Source organism: Mauremys mutica, chromosome 11, assembly GCF_020497125.1.
Source record: "Mauremys mutica isolate MM-2020 ecotype Southern chromosome 11, ASM2049712v1, whole genome shotgun sequence".
In the NCBI taxonomy this organism is placed as follows: Eukaryota; Metazoa; Chordata; order Testudines; family Geoemydidae; genus Mauremys; species Mauremys mutica.
The window spans coordinates 67350981-67368818 of NC_059082.1; the positions used below are offsets into that span (position 1 = coordinate 67350981).

General features: G+C 46.7%; 1 protein-coding gene across 3 annotated transcripts in view; it reads right to left on the minus strand.

Annotated features, from left to right (window-relative positions):
- Positions 1-788: 788 nt before the first annotated feature.
- The window catches only part of LOC123343571 (ATP-binding cassette sub-family C member 6-like), a 54990-nt gene continuing 37940 nt past the window's right edge, over positions 789-17838 (minus strand). For 2 of the 3 annotated variants that reach the window (XM_044978715.1, XM_044978716.1), the window contains exons 23-31: positions 17174-17484; positions 15545-15744; positions 12229-12355; positions 7166-7267; positions 6279-6425; positions 4192-4350; positions 3753-3919; positions 2943-3137; positions 789-2405 (exon numbers count right to left, since the gene is read on the minus strand). In XM_044978715.1, coding sequence (XP_044834650.1) covers positions 2297-2405; positions 2943-3137; positions 3753-3919; positions 4192-4350; positions 6279-6425; positions 7166-7267; positions 12229-12355; positions 15545-15744; positions 17174-17484 — 1517 coding nt within the window. In that variant the 3' untranslated portion in view covers positions 789-2296. Of the gene's footprint in view, positions 2406-2942; positions 3138-3752; positions 3920-4191; positions 4351-6278; positions 6426-7165; positions 7268-11038; positions 11575-12228; positions 12356-15544; positions 15745-17173; positions 17485-17838 lie in introns of those variants that run through there. The other variant, XM_044978717.1, reaches the window with a different exon arrangement.

Here is a 17838-nt window from a genome sequence, read left to right on the forward strand (position 1 = left end):
GGGTAAAAGGCATTGTATGTTAATGTAAAAGCCTATTGTTACTCTAAAAACCCTGTTCTCCATGCTGTGTTTTTATTTTCCCCTTTGACTGTTTTCGTTTGAACAGGTGAGATTGCTATAGAAGATGGGACATTCTCTTGGTCTTCATTGGATTCTCTGTGTCTCAGAAAGTACTTACGTGCTGTCACTTAAGGAGATCTCTCTCCCTTAGTTACAGGCAAAGAGCAGCTACTAGCAATCATGGAAGTTGTGCACCTGCATATAAATGATTTTCAGCCCAGCAAATTGTCAGGCAGATGTCAGACTTTCTTGGTAAGATTAAGAATAACAACTAGGGCCCTACTAAATTCACGGTCCATATTGGTCAATTTCATGGTCACAGAATTTTTTTAAATCGTACATTTCATTATTTTGGATACTTAAATCTGAAATTTCGTGGGTGTTGTAATTGTAGGGGACCTGACCCAAAAAAAGGAGTTCAGGGGGGTCATAAATTTATTGTAGAGGGTAGTGGTGGTACTGCTACCCTTACTTCTGTGCTGCTGCTGCCAGGACCAAGTACTGATTTTGCCCCAGATCCCTAAATGGCCCCCTCAAGGATTGAATTCACAACCCTGGGTTTAACAGGCCAATGTTCAAACCACTGAGCTATCCCTCCTGCCTGTAAACTACTCTGTAATCAGAGGAAATGTAACAATTATAGCCATATCTCCAGAGCAATAAATATTCATACAATTGTTTAAGCTGAAATGGTAAATTAAGGTTGTGCTCACGAAGTATAGTCATAGTCACACTGCAAGGCTCTGAAAGAGCTTTATTAACCTGTAAGGAAGATAATTAGTCTAAAATGTCATTATGTTTATTAAATGTTAAGCAAAAATAAGCAATGCATGGAATCCAGTTTTTTGTTCTGTTAATTAGGCTGTTCTGGGGTTCAGCACAGTAATACACTTAACTTTTTTTTATTTCTTTTAAAGAAACATTCCATTTGTGAAATCCTTTTGGTAATTCCTGGGTCACTGAAGCTATTCTAGATAGTGCTCAGCACAGAAATCTGTTCTGAAGCTGGAAAACAAAACAAAATAACTCAATTTTCAATCTCTAGATCTCTCTTAGTTATTTGCCTGAGACATCTTTCTTAGGCAAACTTTCCTTCCTGCTTTTTCACCCAACCTTCAAGCCATAATCAAATTTCAGTAGTACATAAACTGCTTTATACACTTTAACTTTTGTGTTCAATAGATTTGAGTTCCTTATTTATGTCTAGGTAGTGGGGTTTTTTGGTTCACATCATCAGTGGGGTCATAAAATCAGGCACTTGTATTTATCTAAAAAATGGTGTTTCATCACCATGATCAATCCTTTTCCCAAAGTCCCTTCGTTTTCAGCCTTTCCTTACAACTTAGACTCTTGAGACCTAGTGGTATTTTGCCCTGCTGCATCGGCCAAACCAGTCAGAATATCTGTTCTGTTTCCAAAAGTCTGGTCGCCTCTGTGATCCACTGGGCTACAAACCTGCACAGATTAAAAAATTACAATTGTGAAAGATGAGTTTTTATTTCATATGGGAGAGTGTTAGGTGAGCTTTATGGACATGTTTAAAATGACTAACATTCATTAAAATGTGCATGGGATTGAAAACACTTGTGTATTAATTTACTAATTAAAATGCTATTCATTGTCGATTAGAACATTACCTGTCTAATATGATTTCTTTGGCATTCCTAGGAATCCACAGCACTCCCATAAATGTTGCAAGGTGTATTTTACCATTATTTATATTCTAAACAGAGCTGATTGGAAAGCTCAGTTACTTTGCCATAACTGCATAAGATGTGAGTACGTATTTTTTTATGCTTACTCCAGATTTCTAATGGGCTCATCTGAGTAATTGGACAGAACTGAGTTTTTGGTATTTCATTTTGAAAACAAAGCCAATTAATTTGGAGCTGCATAAAACTTTATACAGTGGTCATCGCTCCGTCAAGAGTGACCACAAATTCAGTAACTAACATTCAGTTGCAACCATAATTTAATATATTCCAATCACTGAACATGAAAACAACTCATTCGCCGTAGCCATCATCTCAGCTATAGCATGTGATATGCACAGGCATACATGTATCATTCTCCAAATACACCAAGGCAATTTCCCTTCACATATCCAGTGTAGTTTGGGGCTCAGTTTCAAATAAGATTTGAATAAGTATCAGGCATTTTCTAGCCAAACCGATGTAGCTGAATTAAGAACAGATCTGTTCTCTCAGATGGTGCTGGTGTCTTCCTTGGGTGACAATCAGACACAGCCTGATTCTTCAACCAGTCTGTAGAATAATCCCTTCTGAGCTATTAATTTCTCTGGAGAATCAAATTCAGCAACCTGACCGTTTTCCAAGACTAAAATCCTGTGAATATTAAAAAAGAAATGTCAGCACTAGGATATACCACAGTCACACTGAACTCAAACAATATCTAAGCTACTATTATTAGAGCATGCCTCAGTTCCACCCCTCTGAAGAGAGCTACTACTTATGGGATACTCCCTTGGAGAGACTAGGAATGGAGTAAATCTGGTCTTTAATTCTTTGGTTTAACTCCAAATCACTGAGTAGTATCTGAGCAGGGGAGAGGAGCTCCAATGAGGAGACATTCAGCAGTAACGATTTATCTGTGAGTGGACAAAAGAGGGCTTTACAGAGCATGAAATGGACACAGATCTCATTTTCCCTCGGATTAACCCAGGGTTACTGGTGAGAAGGCCCATCCTAAGGCAGAATCTTGAGTGGGGTAAACAAGAAATAGACAGAAATGAGACGTAAATGGTTCCAAGGAGATGTCACTCTCTAAAATGCTATGGGGTCTGTCCAGTTTATAAAGCTTGCCTCTGTCTTCTGCTGTCCTTGTGAAAATGAATGTGAACAAATACACCAATGAAAGGTTACCTGTCGTAATCTAGGATGGTGTTTATACGGTGAGCTATTGTTAACACGGTCCACTCTTTGAACTGAGTCCTTATGGTTGATTGAATCTGAAGATCAGTTTCCAGATCCACTGCTGCGGTGGCCTCATCTAGCACCAGGATTTGGGCTTTCCGCAGGAGTGCCCTGGCCAAACAAACAAGCTGCTTCTGACCAACACTGAAAGCAAGAAGGGCAGTTGGTGAACAAACAGGCTGTTGCTTTTCCTTGGGTTTAATCATAGAAGATTAGGGTTGGAAGAGACTTCTAGTGCAACCCCCTGCTCAAAGCAATGATGAGTCTGAAAGCAGCAAAGCAGCGGGGAAGGAGGGTGGGAATGTTAGGCGTGCACCTGGTCTGGGTCTGGGGACAAGAGCGAGGGGCCAGATGTGCAACACGTGTAGACACCATACTACCAACACTGTCTGAGAGAACAGATCTGTTCTTAATTCAGCTATCTGGTAGCACTGCAGATAGCAGCATGAAGCAAGCCAAAGAAACAAGGGGACTATTTGTATTGCAGTAGCATCCAGGAGCCCACGGCGCTAGGTGCTGTACAGACACAGAACAGACTGCCCCTACCCCCAAGAGAATTTATGATCTAAGCAATTCCACAGTGCTAAGGATTATACTGCTACCGCAAGTTTGCTCTGTGCTGACTATTGCTTTGTGCTTTACTAAATTAGATTTTTCTGTTTAAATTTATTATCCTCATTTAGGAATGTTTACTAATTGTGCACCCTCTGACCCTCAAACACAATGTGCACTGCCTTTCTCTTTCTGTATTTATGGTACCTCAGGTTTTCCCCTCGCTCCGAGCACTCATGGTTCAATTGATCAGGCAGATCCAATACAAAGTTCTTGAGCTGAATCAGTTCCAAAACTGTCCAGATGGCTTCATCCGAGTACTGGTTTAAAGGATCGAGGTTCATTCGTAGAGAACCAGCAAACAAGACTGGATCCTGGGTATAGAGACAGCACAAAGGATTCCTGAAATGATTTGTTACAAAACAACACAGCTCCTTAACTTCCTTCCACTGCAGGAATCCCAGGGTGAAATGCTACAGCCAGTGTTATGTGGAAGATCAGACAGTGTGGCTACAGTGGTTACTTTTCCCTTTTTAAAAGCAATGAATTTATCTCTCTGTGACTCACTTAAGCTTTCCTGCATGTCATGGACATTAATGGAAATACACTGCAGAATTGATAAATGCCTTAGAAATTAACTTCATACCTGGGGGATAATAGTTATTTTGGCTCTAAGATCCTGGAGGCCTCTTTGGGCAATATTCACTCCATCAATTAAGATCTCGCCTTCTGCAGCTTCCATTAATCTCAAAAGACCCATGGCAAGAGTTGATTTCCCAGCTCCTGTTCTTCCAGCTATGCCAATCTAAAAGAATACAATGAAAATTTAGGCTGTATGTTTTACACTATTTGGCTCATAGCCATAGTTAAATTTTAGGACCCTGGAATTGACAGGTAACAAACCACTGGTTAAATTTGTCCAGCCTTTGACCATATCTGTCAGAGAAAAACACCCCATTAAGCACCTATTCCTGCAGTTCGACGCCCTGGATACAGTGGTGGTGTTGACACATGGATTTATAACTTTCCTGTGCATTTTCAACTACAAGCTAATCTCCCTTCATCTGCTGTTCTCCTTTGAAAGCCATCCAATATCTTTCATCAGATTACAAAGTAAAGGCACTATTCCTTTGCGTTAATGGTGGAGAAGACAAGTGGATCTGTGATTGACAAACAGCCTATCCTATGCAGATCCTGGGTGCAATATCTGCCGATCTTTCCTGTCCTAGGCCAGGGATTTAATTCCTTTCCACTGCAGCCTCATGGAATAGCTGTTGAGGATGGGCATGAATTGGCATCGCGTTTGGTTACAGTCTGGTGGTACACATGATCAGCCACATGGATTCCAGCATAGTCATTAGGACTGGGACACGTGTGACTTGAAGGGATCTGACCATTTCTCCAAGAACCTTTGGCCTCACGTTGTCATAATATTCACCTAACATTCTTAGAGTTGGGTAACAACCCATAGGGAACTTTTACATTGTTTAATTACAGAGGGAAATCATTACAAGCCATAAAACCGGGGTCTTAAACTCAATTTACCTTAGGGCCAGAACCAGTCCTCAAATCCTCCCAGCAGGCCAATAATGTCACTGAAGATGGTGCTCAGAAAAGAAAACATTTATATTGTGTTTTTTTTATTTTGAATTTCATAGGAATAATAAAACTGCCATACAGCTTTATACAATTCTTCTTCGCCTGCCAGAGAGCTTTTAGTGTTTGCCAGACACCTGGCAACGCTTCAGTTTTGTTGATGTTTGGCCTCAGGGACTGAGCAGTTGAAACCTTCAGGATTGCAGCAAGGTGTGCATCAGAGAGCTGTGTTCAGAATTTTGACTTGTTTTTATGCATTGTGGGGAAAAAGGTGATGCTGCCTCCATGGCTGACTCTGCCTGGCAGTTAATGATGCTGATTCTGCCCGGCGACTAGTGATGGTATTATTGTCCCTCTTCCCCAGCCAATGGGAGCTGCAGGGGATGGCACCTGCAGCAAACATTGCCAACAGTGTGGCTGCATGCGTCTCTCCTCCGCGGGCTGCAGTGGGGAGGTTCTCGGGCTGCAGATGGCCCACGGCCGGGACTTTGAGACCCCTGCCTTAATGGAGAAAAACCAGAATAGCTGCCAAATATAAAGGAGCTTTGATGTTACATTAGATTAAAATAAACATCAAATTCCTTTAGAGCTGCTCTGCCAACCTCCTATAAAATAACAGGATCTGACTCACTAGAATTCCTAACACACAGTATCAAAACTGAAAACAAAGCCCTATATTAAGAAGGGGTTCCTTAGTGCGCTAGGAGACTGTGAAGGCCAAACGTACTATATGTTTACCTCAGTGTAGCTTTTGTGTCTTCAAACCAGGGGCGGCTCTACGAATTCGGCTGCCCCAAGCAGGGCAGCACGCCGCAGGGGGCGCGCTGCCGGGCGCCGGTCCCGCGCCTCCACGGGATCTCTTGCAGCTGGTCCGCGGCTCCGGTGGACCCTCCACAGTCATGCCTGCGGGAGGTCCGCTGTCCCGTGGCTCCGGTGGACATGACTGCGGATTCTCCACCAGACCCGCCTGCCATCCTCCCGGGAAAATGCTGCCCCACGCGCGCGCTTGGCGTGCTGGGGTCTAGAGCAGGCCCTGCTTCAAACCTTAAACTCTTTGAGACAGGGATTAGCAACGGCTGCCTATTCTAAAGCACTGTTCACACATGCAGCTCCAAAGAAATAAATGGCGTTGCTTACCTTCTCTTGCCCGTTTATTTTTATATTGATGTTCTTTAGTACAAACTCTAAATTTGGCCTGTACTGCACACCATAGTTTCTAAATTCAATTGCTCCTTCAGTTGGCCAAGCCTGACTTGCAGAATTACTGCCAGGAGTCCAGGGAGCCTGTGTAAAAGAGAAACAAACAGCACCTTCTTAAGCTGGGTTAAGTCATCAAGTAATATGGCTATAATCAAAATGGAAAACTTCTCAGAGCATGTGTGCAAAAATTCCTTCTGGATCCCTCTCTTTAAAAGTTTCTCTAGAGGCAGCATTTATTCTTCATAAAGGAATTGTTGAAGTTGAAATTAGTTGCTTTATACAAAGATCCAGATTACTTTATTAACTGAAGTTTGGAGATAAGCATTTGTATGCATGTCAGATTAATTACATTAGCAGGAAACCATACTAAATGTTCTAATTATTTGCTCTGCCACGCTCAGTTCAATCTATATGGTGATATGATCAACATGAAGAGATAGTACCTGTTCATTTTTATTGTTTATGTAGCATAAAAGAAATGTCTCAGTCATTAAAAGGCCAGCAACTGTCAACACTTATAACATCAGATATGAGATGCCACAATTAGTCCCTATTCTAAACATGGATAAAACCTTGCAGTGCATTCCATGGGTGTGGTAACTGTTAATAAATTATACTTTTAAAAAAATGACAACTACAGCTTCACTGGTTTAAGAACATAAACTGAGCAGAGGTTATAAAGAACACCTAGTTATTTTAAAGTAACCTAACCGGGTCTCTGGGAATTAAAACGGGGAGGTGTTGGTCCTTAGAATAGAAAAATTGCTGATCTGGTTTGTGACAAATTCCAGTTCAAAGGGTAAGAACAATGGTTGGCTAGTTACCTCTTTTGGAGTTTTTGAATACTCTCTCACTCTCTCCACAGAAACAATGTTGTTTTCTATTTCTGTCCAGGAGCGCACCATCCAGTTCAAAATGCCCGTTATCTACAAAAGGAAAGAGGACTGGCTAGAAATGAAATACCGACTTTGACCCTGTTCTTACAAAGTACTTGGCACTTTGTCGGATCAGGCCCAGTGTTTTCACAAGAGATTGTTTTCACAATTAAGAGATTGTCTGCAAATTGTTTTGCAAGATAAAATAAATCCTCCTGACACCAGGCCTTTCTGGAAAATTTTGCCAGGCCACATTGGAGGAGCCTTGCCAGCTCACCCTGAGGCTACCTCGGTGCCAAGTTACAAAGAATTAGATGTTGCTGCCTGTCTTATGTTAAACTTCCAGCTCTTAAAAGTGACATGAAAACCATTCAAGATAATCTGTGACTAGTTACATGAACATGGAAAATAAACACTGAAGAAAACCATTTGGCTGTTAAACTACAGTGACCATTTAAGCTTAAATTCAAAGGAACAAGATGGATGTTGCATGTACCGTATTGTTCCGAGTATAGGCCGCTCCTGATTATAAGCCGCACCCTTAAAGTTTGGTGCTATTTTAAAAAAATTAAATTTTTAACTTTTTTTAACAAAGAAAATATACACAGTAGAACAGTAAAACAGTATTTTATGTAATGAATAGGAAGACATGTACCAGTATTTTTAACACTTTTATCACTTTTGGTAGTCCTGCTTTTGAGGGCATATGTTACATACTCAGAAATATTGAAAACTATTTTGTAGTTATACTGTAAATAAAGAAGGGAAAAGGAATGGATAACAAGGAGACTGATGGGAACAGTTCTCACCCTCTCCCCTGCACAACAATCAACAACATTAGCAAATGTTCTTAGGGTTAGGAATCATGGCCCCCCCCCCCCCGAACTCCTGACCCATCCAACCCCCCGCGTTCCTTGACACCTCCCCCCACCCCAGGGACCCCTGCCCCATCCAACCACCCCTTCTCTTTGTCCCCTGACAGCCCCTGGAACCCTTGCCCCTGACTGCCTCCATCCCCTGATCCTTTCTAACTGCCCCACCAGGACCCTTGCCCCTATTCAATCCCCCTGCCCTCTAACCCCCCCAACCCCTATCCACCCCCCCACCCCGAACTCCCCTGCCCTCTCTCCAACACCCCCTCCCTGCCCCCTTACTGCGCTGCCTGGATGTGGCTGGCGGCACTACAGTCCGGCCGCGGCTGGAGCTAGGAGCCCCGGGATGCTGGGCCGGGGCAGGAGTCACGCGGCCGGAGCCCAGAGCTGGAGGATGTGGCGGGAGCCGGACGGCCAGAGCCAGGTAGCTGGCCGGCCAGAGTAGGGCGGCCGGGAAGGGATGCGGTGCCGGGTCCGGAGCCAGGCGGCAGGGGACGCGGGGACGGGGACGGGCGATGTGGCGCCGGGCGGCGGGGGACGCGCGGCCGGGGACGGCGCCGGGCGGCGGAGGACGCGCGGCTGGGGCTGGCGCCGGGCGGCGGGGGATGTGCGGCCGGGCAGGGCCGCCCAGAGAATTCCGGGGGCCCAGGGTCTTCGGCGGGGGGGGGCCCCCTTCCATTCTGGGACCTGCCACCGAAGTGTCCCGAAGACCCACCGCGGGGCGCCCCCGCCGCCAAATTACCGCCGAAGCGGGACCCGCCGCTGAAGTGCAGCCCGGTCTTCGGCGGTAATTCGGCGGCGGGAGGCCCCGCCGCGGGTCTTCGGGGCACTTCGGCGGCGGGTCCTGGAACGGAAGGGCCCCCTGCCGCCGAATTACCACCGAAGACCGGGCTGCACTTCAGCGACGGGTCCCGCTTGGGCGGTAACTCACCAGGTTACCCCCCCTCCCCCCGCAGGCGAAGACCAGGAGCAGAGGAAGCTCCTGCGCCTGGCCCCGCAAGAGTTTTCCGGGCCCCCCGGAGCGAGTGAAGGACACCGCTCCGGGGGCCCCGAAAAACTCTCGTGGGGGCCCCTGCTGGGCCCGGGGGCAAATTGCCCCCTTCCCCCCCCCCCGGGCGGCCCTGAGGCCGGGGCCGGCGGAGGCGGGTACACGGGGCTGGAGCCGGGCGGTGGGGGAGGCGGGGACGTGGCCGGGGTGGAGCCGGGTGGCAGGGGAGGCGGGAACGTGGCCGGAGGAGGCGGGCCTGGGGCCGGGGCGGGGATGTGGCCGGGGCTGGAGCCGGGCGGCGCGAGGCCAGGGCCGGCGGAGGCGGGTACGCGGGGCCGGCGGTGGATGTGGCGGGGACACGGCTGGGGCAGCCCAGAGCCCTCTGAGTCCCGGCCGCGGCTGGGATTTAAAAGGCTCTGGGCTCCCCGCCGCGGCGGGCAGCCCAGAGCGCTCTGAGTCCCCGCCGCGGCTGGGATTTAAAAGGCTCTGGGCTCCCCGCCGCCGCGGCTGGGATTTAAAAGGCTCTGGGCTCCCCGCCGCAGCGGGCAGCCCAGAGCGCTCTGATTCCCCGCCGCGGCTGGGATTTAAAAGGCTCTGGGCTCCCCGCCGCAGCGGGCAGCCCAGAGCCCTCTGAGTCCCCGCCGCGGCTGGGATTTAAAAGGCTCTGGGCTCCCCGCCGCAGCGGGCAGCCCAGAGCGCTCTGATTCCCCGCCGCGGCTGGGATTTAAAAGGCTCTGGGCTCCCCGCCGCGGTGGGCAGCCCAGAGCCCTCTGAGTCCCGGCCGTGGCTGGGATTTAAAGGGCTCTGGGCTCCCCGCTGCGGCGGGCAGCCCAGAGCGCTCTGATTCCCGGCCGCGGCTGGGATTTAAAAGGCTCTGGGCTCCCCGCCGCAGCGGGCAGCCCAGAGCGCTCTGATTCCCGGCCGCGGCTGGGATTTAAAAGGCTCTGGGCTCCCCGCCGCGGCAGGCAGCCCAGAGCGCTCTGATTCCCCGCCGCGGCTGGGATTTAAAGTATTTTTATTGTTGTTTTTTTTTCAAGATCCCGATTATAGGCCGCACTCCTAATTTAAAGACTTAAATTAGGGGAAAAAAGTGCGGCCTATACTTGGGACAATACGGTATTTGAGACTTGTTCTCTGTAAGGTCCTATATTCTATAAATAACAGTGACAGAGTTACTGAGGTTAAAAAATAAGGAAGTCTGGAAAGGAATAAAAATATTTCCAAGCTTTTTTTCAAAAGTCAATGGAAGCATCTTGTTTAAAATAATAAATTCCCTTCCAGTATTTGCAACTCAAATGTTGCACAATTGTGTGGGTACTTGAGCCCTGGTCTACACTACGAGTTTAGGTCGAATTTAGCAGCGTTAGGTTGATTTAACCCTGCACCCGTCCACACGACCAAGCCTGTTTTGTCAATTTAAAGGGCTCTTAAAATCGATTTCTGTACTTCCCCCCCCCCCAGTGAGGGGTTTAGTGCTAAAATTGACCTTGCTGGGTCAAATTTGGGGTAGTGTGGACACAATTCAATGGTATTGGCCTCCAGGAGCTATCCCAGAGTGCTCCACTGTGACCGCTCTGGACAGTACTCTCAACTCAGATGCACTGGCCAGGTAGACAGGAAAAGCCCTGGGAACTTTTGATTTTCATTTCCTGTTGGGCCAGCATGGCGAGCTGATCAGCACAGCACAGGTGACCATGGAGTCCCAGAAGCACAAAAGAGCTCCAGCATGGACCGAATGGGAGGTTCTGGACTGACTGGTAGCTGTCTGGCATTGCAAGCTTCCAGAGGGCTATCGCCACTAGCTTCTCAACTGTGAGGGCTGCTCTCATCTTGGTATTCTTGAGCTTCAGGGCAGGGGAAAGCAAATCACAAAGTTCCATGAAAGTGTCCTTACGCATGCGAAAGTTTCGCAGCCACTGGGCATCATCCCAGACCTGCAACACTATGCGGTCCCACCTGTCTGTGCTTGTTTCCCAGGCCCAGAATCGGTGTTCCACGGCATGAACCTGCCCCATTACCACCATGATGTCCAAATTGCCAGGGACCGTGCTTTGAGAGAAGTCTGTGTCCAAGTCCCCATCACTATCGTGATCGCGCTATTGTTGCCTCTTTGCCTGCTTTTGCAGTTTCTGCACCTGCTGCAGGATAATGCACGAGGTGTTTACAATGCTCACAGCAGCAGTGGTGAGCTGAGCGGGCTCCATGCTTGCCGTGGTATGGCATCTGCAGGAGAGCAGAGTTGCAGCGGAAGCGGTGGAGGACGATGGTTACCACCGTGTATATTTCCCGAGGAAGAACACACGTATCCGGGAGCCCATGACAGAAAACATGGAAAAATTTGCTATCGAGGCAATAGCAGCAGAGCAGAGTTGCAGCGGAAGTGGTGTATGATGATGGTTTGCAGACCTACTGCACCGTCTGCTGCCAGCAGCACCCAGGACACAACAGCGGCGGTGTCGGTGAGCTGAGCAGGCTGCACACTTGCTGTGGTATGGCGTCTGCGTGGAAAAAAGGCACGAAACGACTGTCTGCTGTTGTTTTCACGGACGGAGGGGAGACTGATGACAAGTACCCAAAACCACCCGTGACAGTGTTTTTGCCCCATCAAGCACTGGGAGCTTAACCCAGAATTCCAATGGGTGGCAGAGACTGTGGCAACTGTGGGATAGCTACCCACAGTGCACCACTCTGTAAGTTGATGCTAGCCACGGTAGTGAGGACGCACTCCGCCGACTTAATGCGCTTAGTGCAGACATATGCAATCGACTGTATAAAATCGATTTCTAAAAATCGACTTCTATAAAATCGACCTAATTTCGTAGTGTAGACATACCCTGAGAGTTTGCTATTGCCTAGGAAATCTTAAAAATAGGAGGCTGGCTAATCTATTCTCATTGTCCAAGCTGAGAAATGTCCAACATAAACGGCACAACTAGTGGAAAGGAAATTAGAGTCTTTCTTTAAAATTCTTCCAGTTTTAATTCTCTAGAGCCTGATGCTCGCAATCTATGTGCGAATCCAAATGAGTAAGGGCTGCAGGATTGGACCCATAAAGTCATTTATGATACAGGTAAGGATTTTAAAAAATGATCTGTAACCTGACAGTCCCTTCTCATGAGATGGTAAAATCACGCACTGCTGCTTTGAGTTACCTGAAGAGCACACGAAATGGAAAAGCCAACAATCCCTGGACTAAGATGTGCTTTGCTAAGCACGGCGAACAGGGCTGCAAACAACACGATACCATTACCTAGAAACTCCAGGTTTGTAGCAAGCCACCTACAAGCAGAGAAGAGAGGATTTAGCCCACCTCCATTTTCTTTATGTTCTCGTTTCCTCTCAATTACATATACTGCCTGCAACTATTTTTGTAAAATGTATTTGGAGCCTTCTTGGTAAAGGGTGTTAAATAAGGTCATTATGATCATGGGGTTAGCTTTTTTACATAACCGCTAGGGTTGGCTTTTTTACATAAGCCTCTGGAACTGACAGCAGTGCTGGTCTGTAAATACCCCATGCACTATGCCATGGCTCTTCCGCTGTAGCCTGAGTCTATCACAGGAGTAGGCAACCCATGGCACACGTGCCAAAGGCAGTACGTGAGCTGATTTTCAATGGCACTCACACTGCCCGGGTCCTGCCCACCGGTCCGGGGGCTCTGCATTTTAATTTTAAATAAAGCTTCTTAAACATTTTTAAAACCTTATTTACTTTACATACAACAATAGTTTAGTTCTATATTATAGACTTAGAGAAAGAGACCTTCTAAAAATGTTAAAATGTATTACTGGCACACGAAACCTTAAATCAGAGTGAATAAATGAGGATTCGGCACACCACTGCTGAAAGGTTGCTGACCCCTGGTCTATCATTTCCACCAGGTGAGCAGCTTTGGTTCCGAGCCTGACATTGTTGCTCTGAGCCTGGCACCAGCAATGAATGGCTCTTCCCTTGGTGTTAGTTCTGATGTAAGCTGGGTCTGAAGGAGTTCCCGCCCCCACCCCACCCCGACATCTAGTGATGCACTGCTGGGGTGGAGGGAGGAGGGAAGTCTTCAGGAGCAGGGCATGTTTGCATAGACATGGCTGCTCTGCCTCGGTGCCTAGCATGATGGAGCTGCTTTGCCAAAATGATCAATTTTGGCTGGTTTGTGTTACAAATCACTGTAGTATTCAAATGCAGGGATAATGAAATGTTGTTATCCTTATTGTATGAGTAAAGGGCAACAGAACTGTGCTTAGCATGCCCTGATTGAGGGGGTCACCCTAAACTGAACCTCTCTTGCTAAGCAGGGGGGTAGGATGCCAAATTCCAGTGATGAGTGGACGAGGACAAGTGTTCCTAACTGGTACCGCGGAAGCTGCCTCGAGAGTCCTAGACACTTTTTGACCTTCCCCTCTCCAGCGTTTAATGACAGAGCTTAGACTCAATTAAGAGTCCTTGTTTCCAAGTGGTGATTCCTAAAGCTTGTCCTCACTGCTGAGCAAGGCTAAGCTTAAGCCTTGGACCTTGTGTGGGAACAGGTAATAGCAACACAGAAACTGCCCTGGCAGTGAGGTTCCCTGCTACCTGCTGAAATCACTGAGAGCTTGGGTGAAGTGGTAGAACCTCAGAATGTGACATTGCAGAAGCTCAGCGGCACCGAGACGGCAGACGGGGAGTGGTGGGACAGTGAGAGTGGTGGCAGAGAGACAGCGGTAGCAGTGGGAGGCGACTAGCAGCAGCAGCAGCGAGTGGTGAACCCCCCCCTCATGAATGCACCTCTGAACTCTGGGTCTTCGCTAACCAAAGACCACCAACTACGAGTGGGGCGCTGGGGAGGGAAAGGGAGTGGTGTGTTAAGGGACGTTTGTTTGTTGGACTTTGTGACATTATCTGATTAAAATATGACCATGCAAAACCATGGTTGCTACCACTGTTATATAATTGCAACGGATCTTATACCAAGTGTGACATGTGGCCAGAAAGGATTAAGCAGCTTGCAGGATAAATGGCCCAAAGTCAACCATTAGAGACGTGTTAAAAAAGTATGTGAAAGGTAATTAGGGCCACTACATGCTAGATAGGCTAGAACTTTGAAATGCAAACCTGTATTGTTAGAGAATTGGAGGTGATACTAAATGTATGTGTGTACTTTTTTCTTGTAGGATGTTCCTGTCTGTCACTGTAGCTATGGATTCAGAGATCAAAAGGACATATTAACATTTAAATGAACTGTAAACATAGTAACATCACTGTATTCATCTCTCTTTGAAATGTATAGCAAGTAATCTGCGAATGGTGGAAAAATGGGCAATTGCCGTATGTTAATCTGTGTAGCTAATTACCGGCAATGTTTAAGAAACAGGTCTACTTCAAAATCTCCATGATTGCCTATTATTCGCCGAAGGACTCCGACCCGTCAAAGAAGGCTGGAAACCGTTTAAAGATGCCTTGGGTCCCAATCCTTTGGATCTCAGATCTGCTTGATGCTTCATGCAGGGGAAGTTTAAACCCAAGATTGATATTTCCAGTCTTAATCTGGAATCATCATGAATATGAACATTGGACTATAACCTATGGACTATTTCTGAAAGAACTCTTTGCAACTACAAAGTTCACCATCTCTGCTATGAATTTAATCTCAAGAACTGTACTTGTCTGTATGTATACTGATCTCTTAATCACTACTCTCTCGTTTCTTTTAATAAATTTTGGTTTAGTTAATAAGAATTGGCTGTAGCGTGTATATGGGTAAGATCCGGAATATTCATTAACCTGGGAGGTAATGTGTCTGATCCTTTGGGGTTGATAGAATTTTTTTATATGATGAATAATATTTACAGTAATCCTCATCATATTTGATTTGGGTGTCTGGGTGGAGGCCTAAGGCTGGGTTGCTTTAAGGGAACTGTGTTGTTGGCTTCTGGGTAACCAGTGAGGTATTATAGAAGTTGTTTTGTGCTGGGTTAGTGAATCAAAGCATTGGAATATCCACCAGCTTTGGGGATTGTCTGCCCCATTCTTTTGCTGTTCATCCTAATTGAGTGACCTCAGTTGTCTCCCCTGGGACTTGGGTCACAGACTTTCACACCACAAGGAGAGAAACTGAGGCAAAGGATGCTGCCCAACACACTGTGGGGTGAGTGTTTGTGTATCGTCACATGCTTTTGTGTTTAGGTTGTGGTGTTTTCCCAGATTAATGTTGGCCTCTCTTTTCCCTTTTAATCAAAGTTGTATTTTGTTGTACACAGACTCAATGCTGGCGAGAAGGGAAGTACTGCCACTTAGAGGCACCAACTGTGGGAGGTGTTTAGCTTTCAAGATTACTGACTGGAGACTCCAAGCTGGTTCTATTGTCTTTTGTTAAGAGAAACCCTTAGACACTGAACCCAGCCCTTGTTGCTGCCGACTCCACCTGGCAGAAGGGCTGCACTTAATCTATAGCTTCATGAGAATAACATAATTGAATCCCCTATATTTGCATACCTGTCAGCGACGACCCCAGGGAAGCATGTTCTCTGGTTCTCATCCACTCTGGAATCATTCTGTAAAATAAATCTCGGTTGCTCCTTGTAAGCACGAATCACGCTGCTCCCTTGGAACGTCTCTGAAATATGGGAATAGATGGGCGAGCGACTCGCAGCTTCCAGGCGTCTCAGCTGGCAGGAGGTGGCAACGTAGAAGTTCTGAGACAGAGGGAAATGGAAAGGGTATGTGACTACCAGTGTGTTTCCCCCACTAGGCTAATTTATCAGGGGAACCGATCATGTTCAGAAAATTAGAAATGATGCAAAAAAATACAGCGGTGCACATTAACCTGATGTTATAAAACCTAATGTGCAAGCAGCATGTGTTTGTTGGGTGAGATACTGTGGCGCAGAACTTGTAGCCTGGGTGAGGTATAAGGAGGCCTTTGAGCCCGTGGGGACATTGTCTAAATTCCGGCAGCCTCTCCAGGTTGCCCTATGGGCTGCAGCATTACCTGGAATCTCCACCGTGCTACATGCTACAATCCCATCCCTGGCACGCCCCCATGCCAGGATTTGTGAAAGAGTCCTTGGAGAGCAGCTATAGGGCTGTGCTCCACATACCTGCATCAGGGGAATCTCGGGGTCCTAAAAGCCCTGGTTCTGGCTGTTTTAAGCGGGAGCAGGGGTCAGGATCTCACCCATCATTTCTATTCTTCCTCCATTTTAAAATCTCTCCTGATCTCTTAAATTTTGTCTCTAGTTCAAGACAGTAGCTTAGCAACCTACAGTTTAGGAGAACCATTCACCTAATACAACAAGCTATGCCCGAGAGCAGGGTGTCTTGCTGCAGACTGTGTGTACCAGGACAAGCAGAGTTCTCTAGAAAACACAGTCTGTTGTAGTGGTGCATAGCACTGTGACGGGCCAGATGATTTCCTGCCCCATTTCATTATGTCCTGTGTGACCGGTACACTGATCACAGAATTCCATGGTGTGAACGGAATTGCAGAGTTGTACTGACTGCTTCAATCCTATCCTTCCATGCTCAGATGGGATTTCATGAAGAATCCCTTGTTCTTTACCTGCCTTATTCATTAAAGTAGCAAAACAGACTGATCTTAATTTTCTGTTACAAATACTGTACTCAAGACTTTTGATATTCCCCCGACCACCCTCCTCCTCTGCCCCCAGTCCTCCCGGCAAAGTTATTTGACATTTCAGAGAACCAGACGGGGAGAATAAATGGGTGCCTTGAAAAGCATCTGCCTCTCTGGCACGTTTTATGTTAAAAGTGGCACAGGAAGACTGAAGAAGAGGAAAAACACTTCAGGCCTTAGTCTGATCTCCTTTACACTGATGTCAATCAGGAATCTCCACAGAAATTCCACTTAAAACCATCATGATATCTCAGGCCTTCTAGTAAGGCTTTGGAGGCAGCTACTGGGAGCCTGGATTCTGTGGGAAGACTCTTAAGATTAGACACTGGTGGTTTTGATTCCAGCATGAAATCAGAGGTGAAAAAACACTGACTGAAAATCTAAGCCCCTCAAAAAGGTCTGGTTCAAGTTAGTCTAAACAATGGGAGCAGGTTTCTGTAGGAAAGGGTGTGTCGGGTTCTTAGATCAGCCACATCTCAAAATCCTACCTGGAACACAGCATACAGTGCTGTCAGTGGCAATATCGCCACCACTGCTATTGGCGTGGCCACTATAACAACTATGTAGATCTCCAGTAAACTGAACAAGAAGCCCAGCAGGGACTTCAGTTTATCGGGGATAACGGAATCGATGGCATCGGTTTCTTTGGAGAATCGGTTCAGCAAGTTTCCGATGGGTGTCTGCTCAAAGAACATCATCGGGGATCTGGCAACATTCTCCAGTAACTGCTGAAAGAGCTTGTGTGATGCAATCACTCCTCCTAGCAGGACGGCTGCGGTCGATCCGAATTTGCCAACGGCTGCAACGGAAGGGAAGGGAAGTGTGTCAACCTAGACTCAGATTTCTCAGCTGAAAGCATGTTGAATGTGACTTTGGTGCTGGTGGAAGGTGCTGGTCTATTATTATTACTTTTTTTATTTATTTATATTGAGTTGATTCCTTGGAGCCCCAGTCACGAACCAGGAATTCATTGTGCTCATCACTGTGCAAATGCAGAACAAAAAGACAATCCTTGCACCAAGCGGTTTACAGTCTAAGGCCTGGTCAACACTGTGGTGGGGGAGGGGAGAATTGATCTAAGATATGCAATTTCAGCTATGCTATTTGCATAGCTGAAGACAAAGTATCTTAGTTCGACTTATCTGGCCGTCCT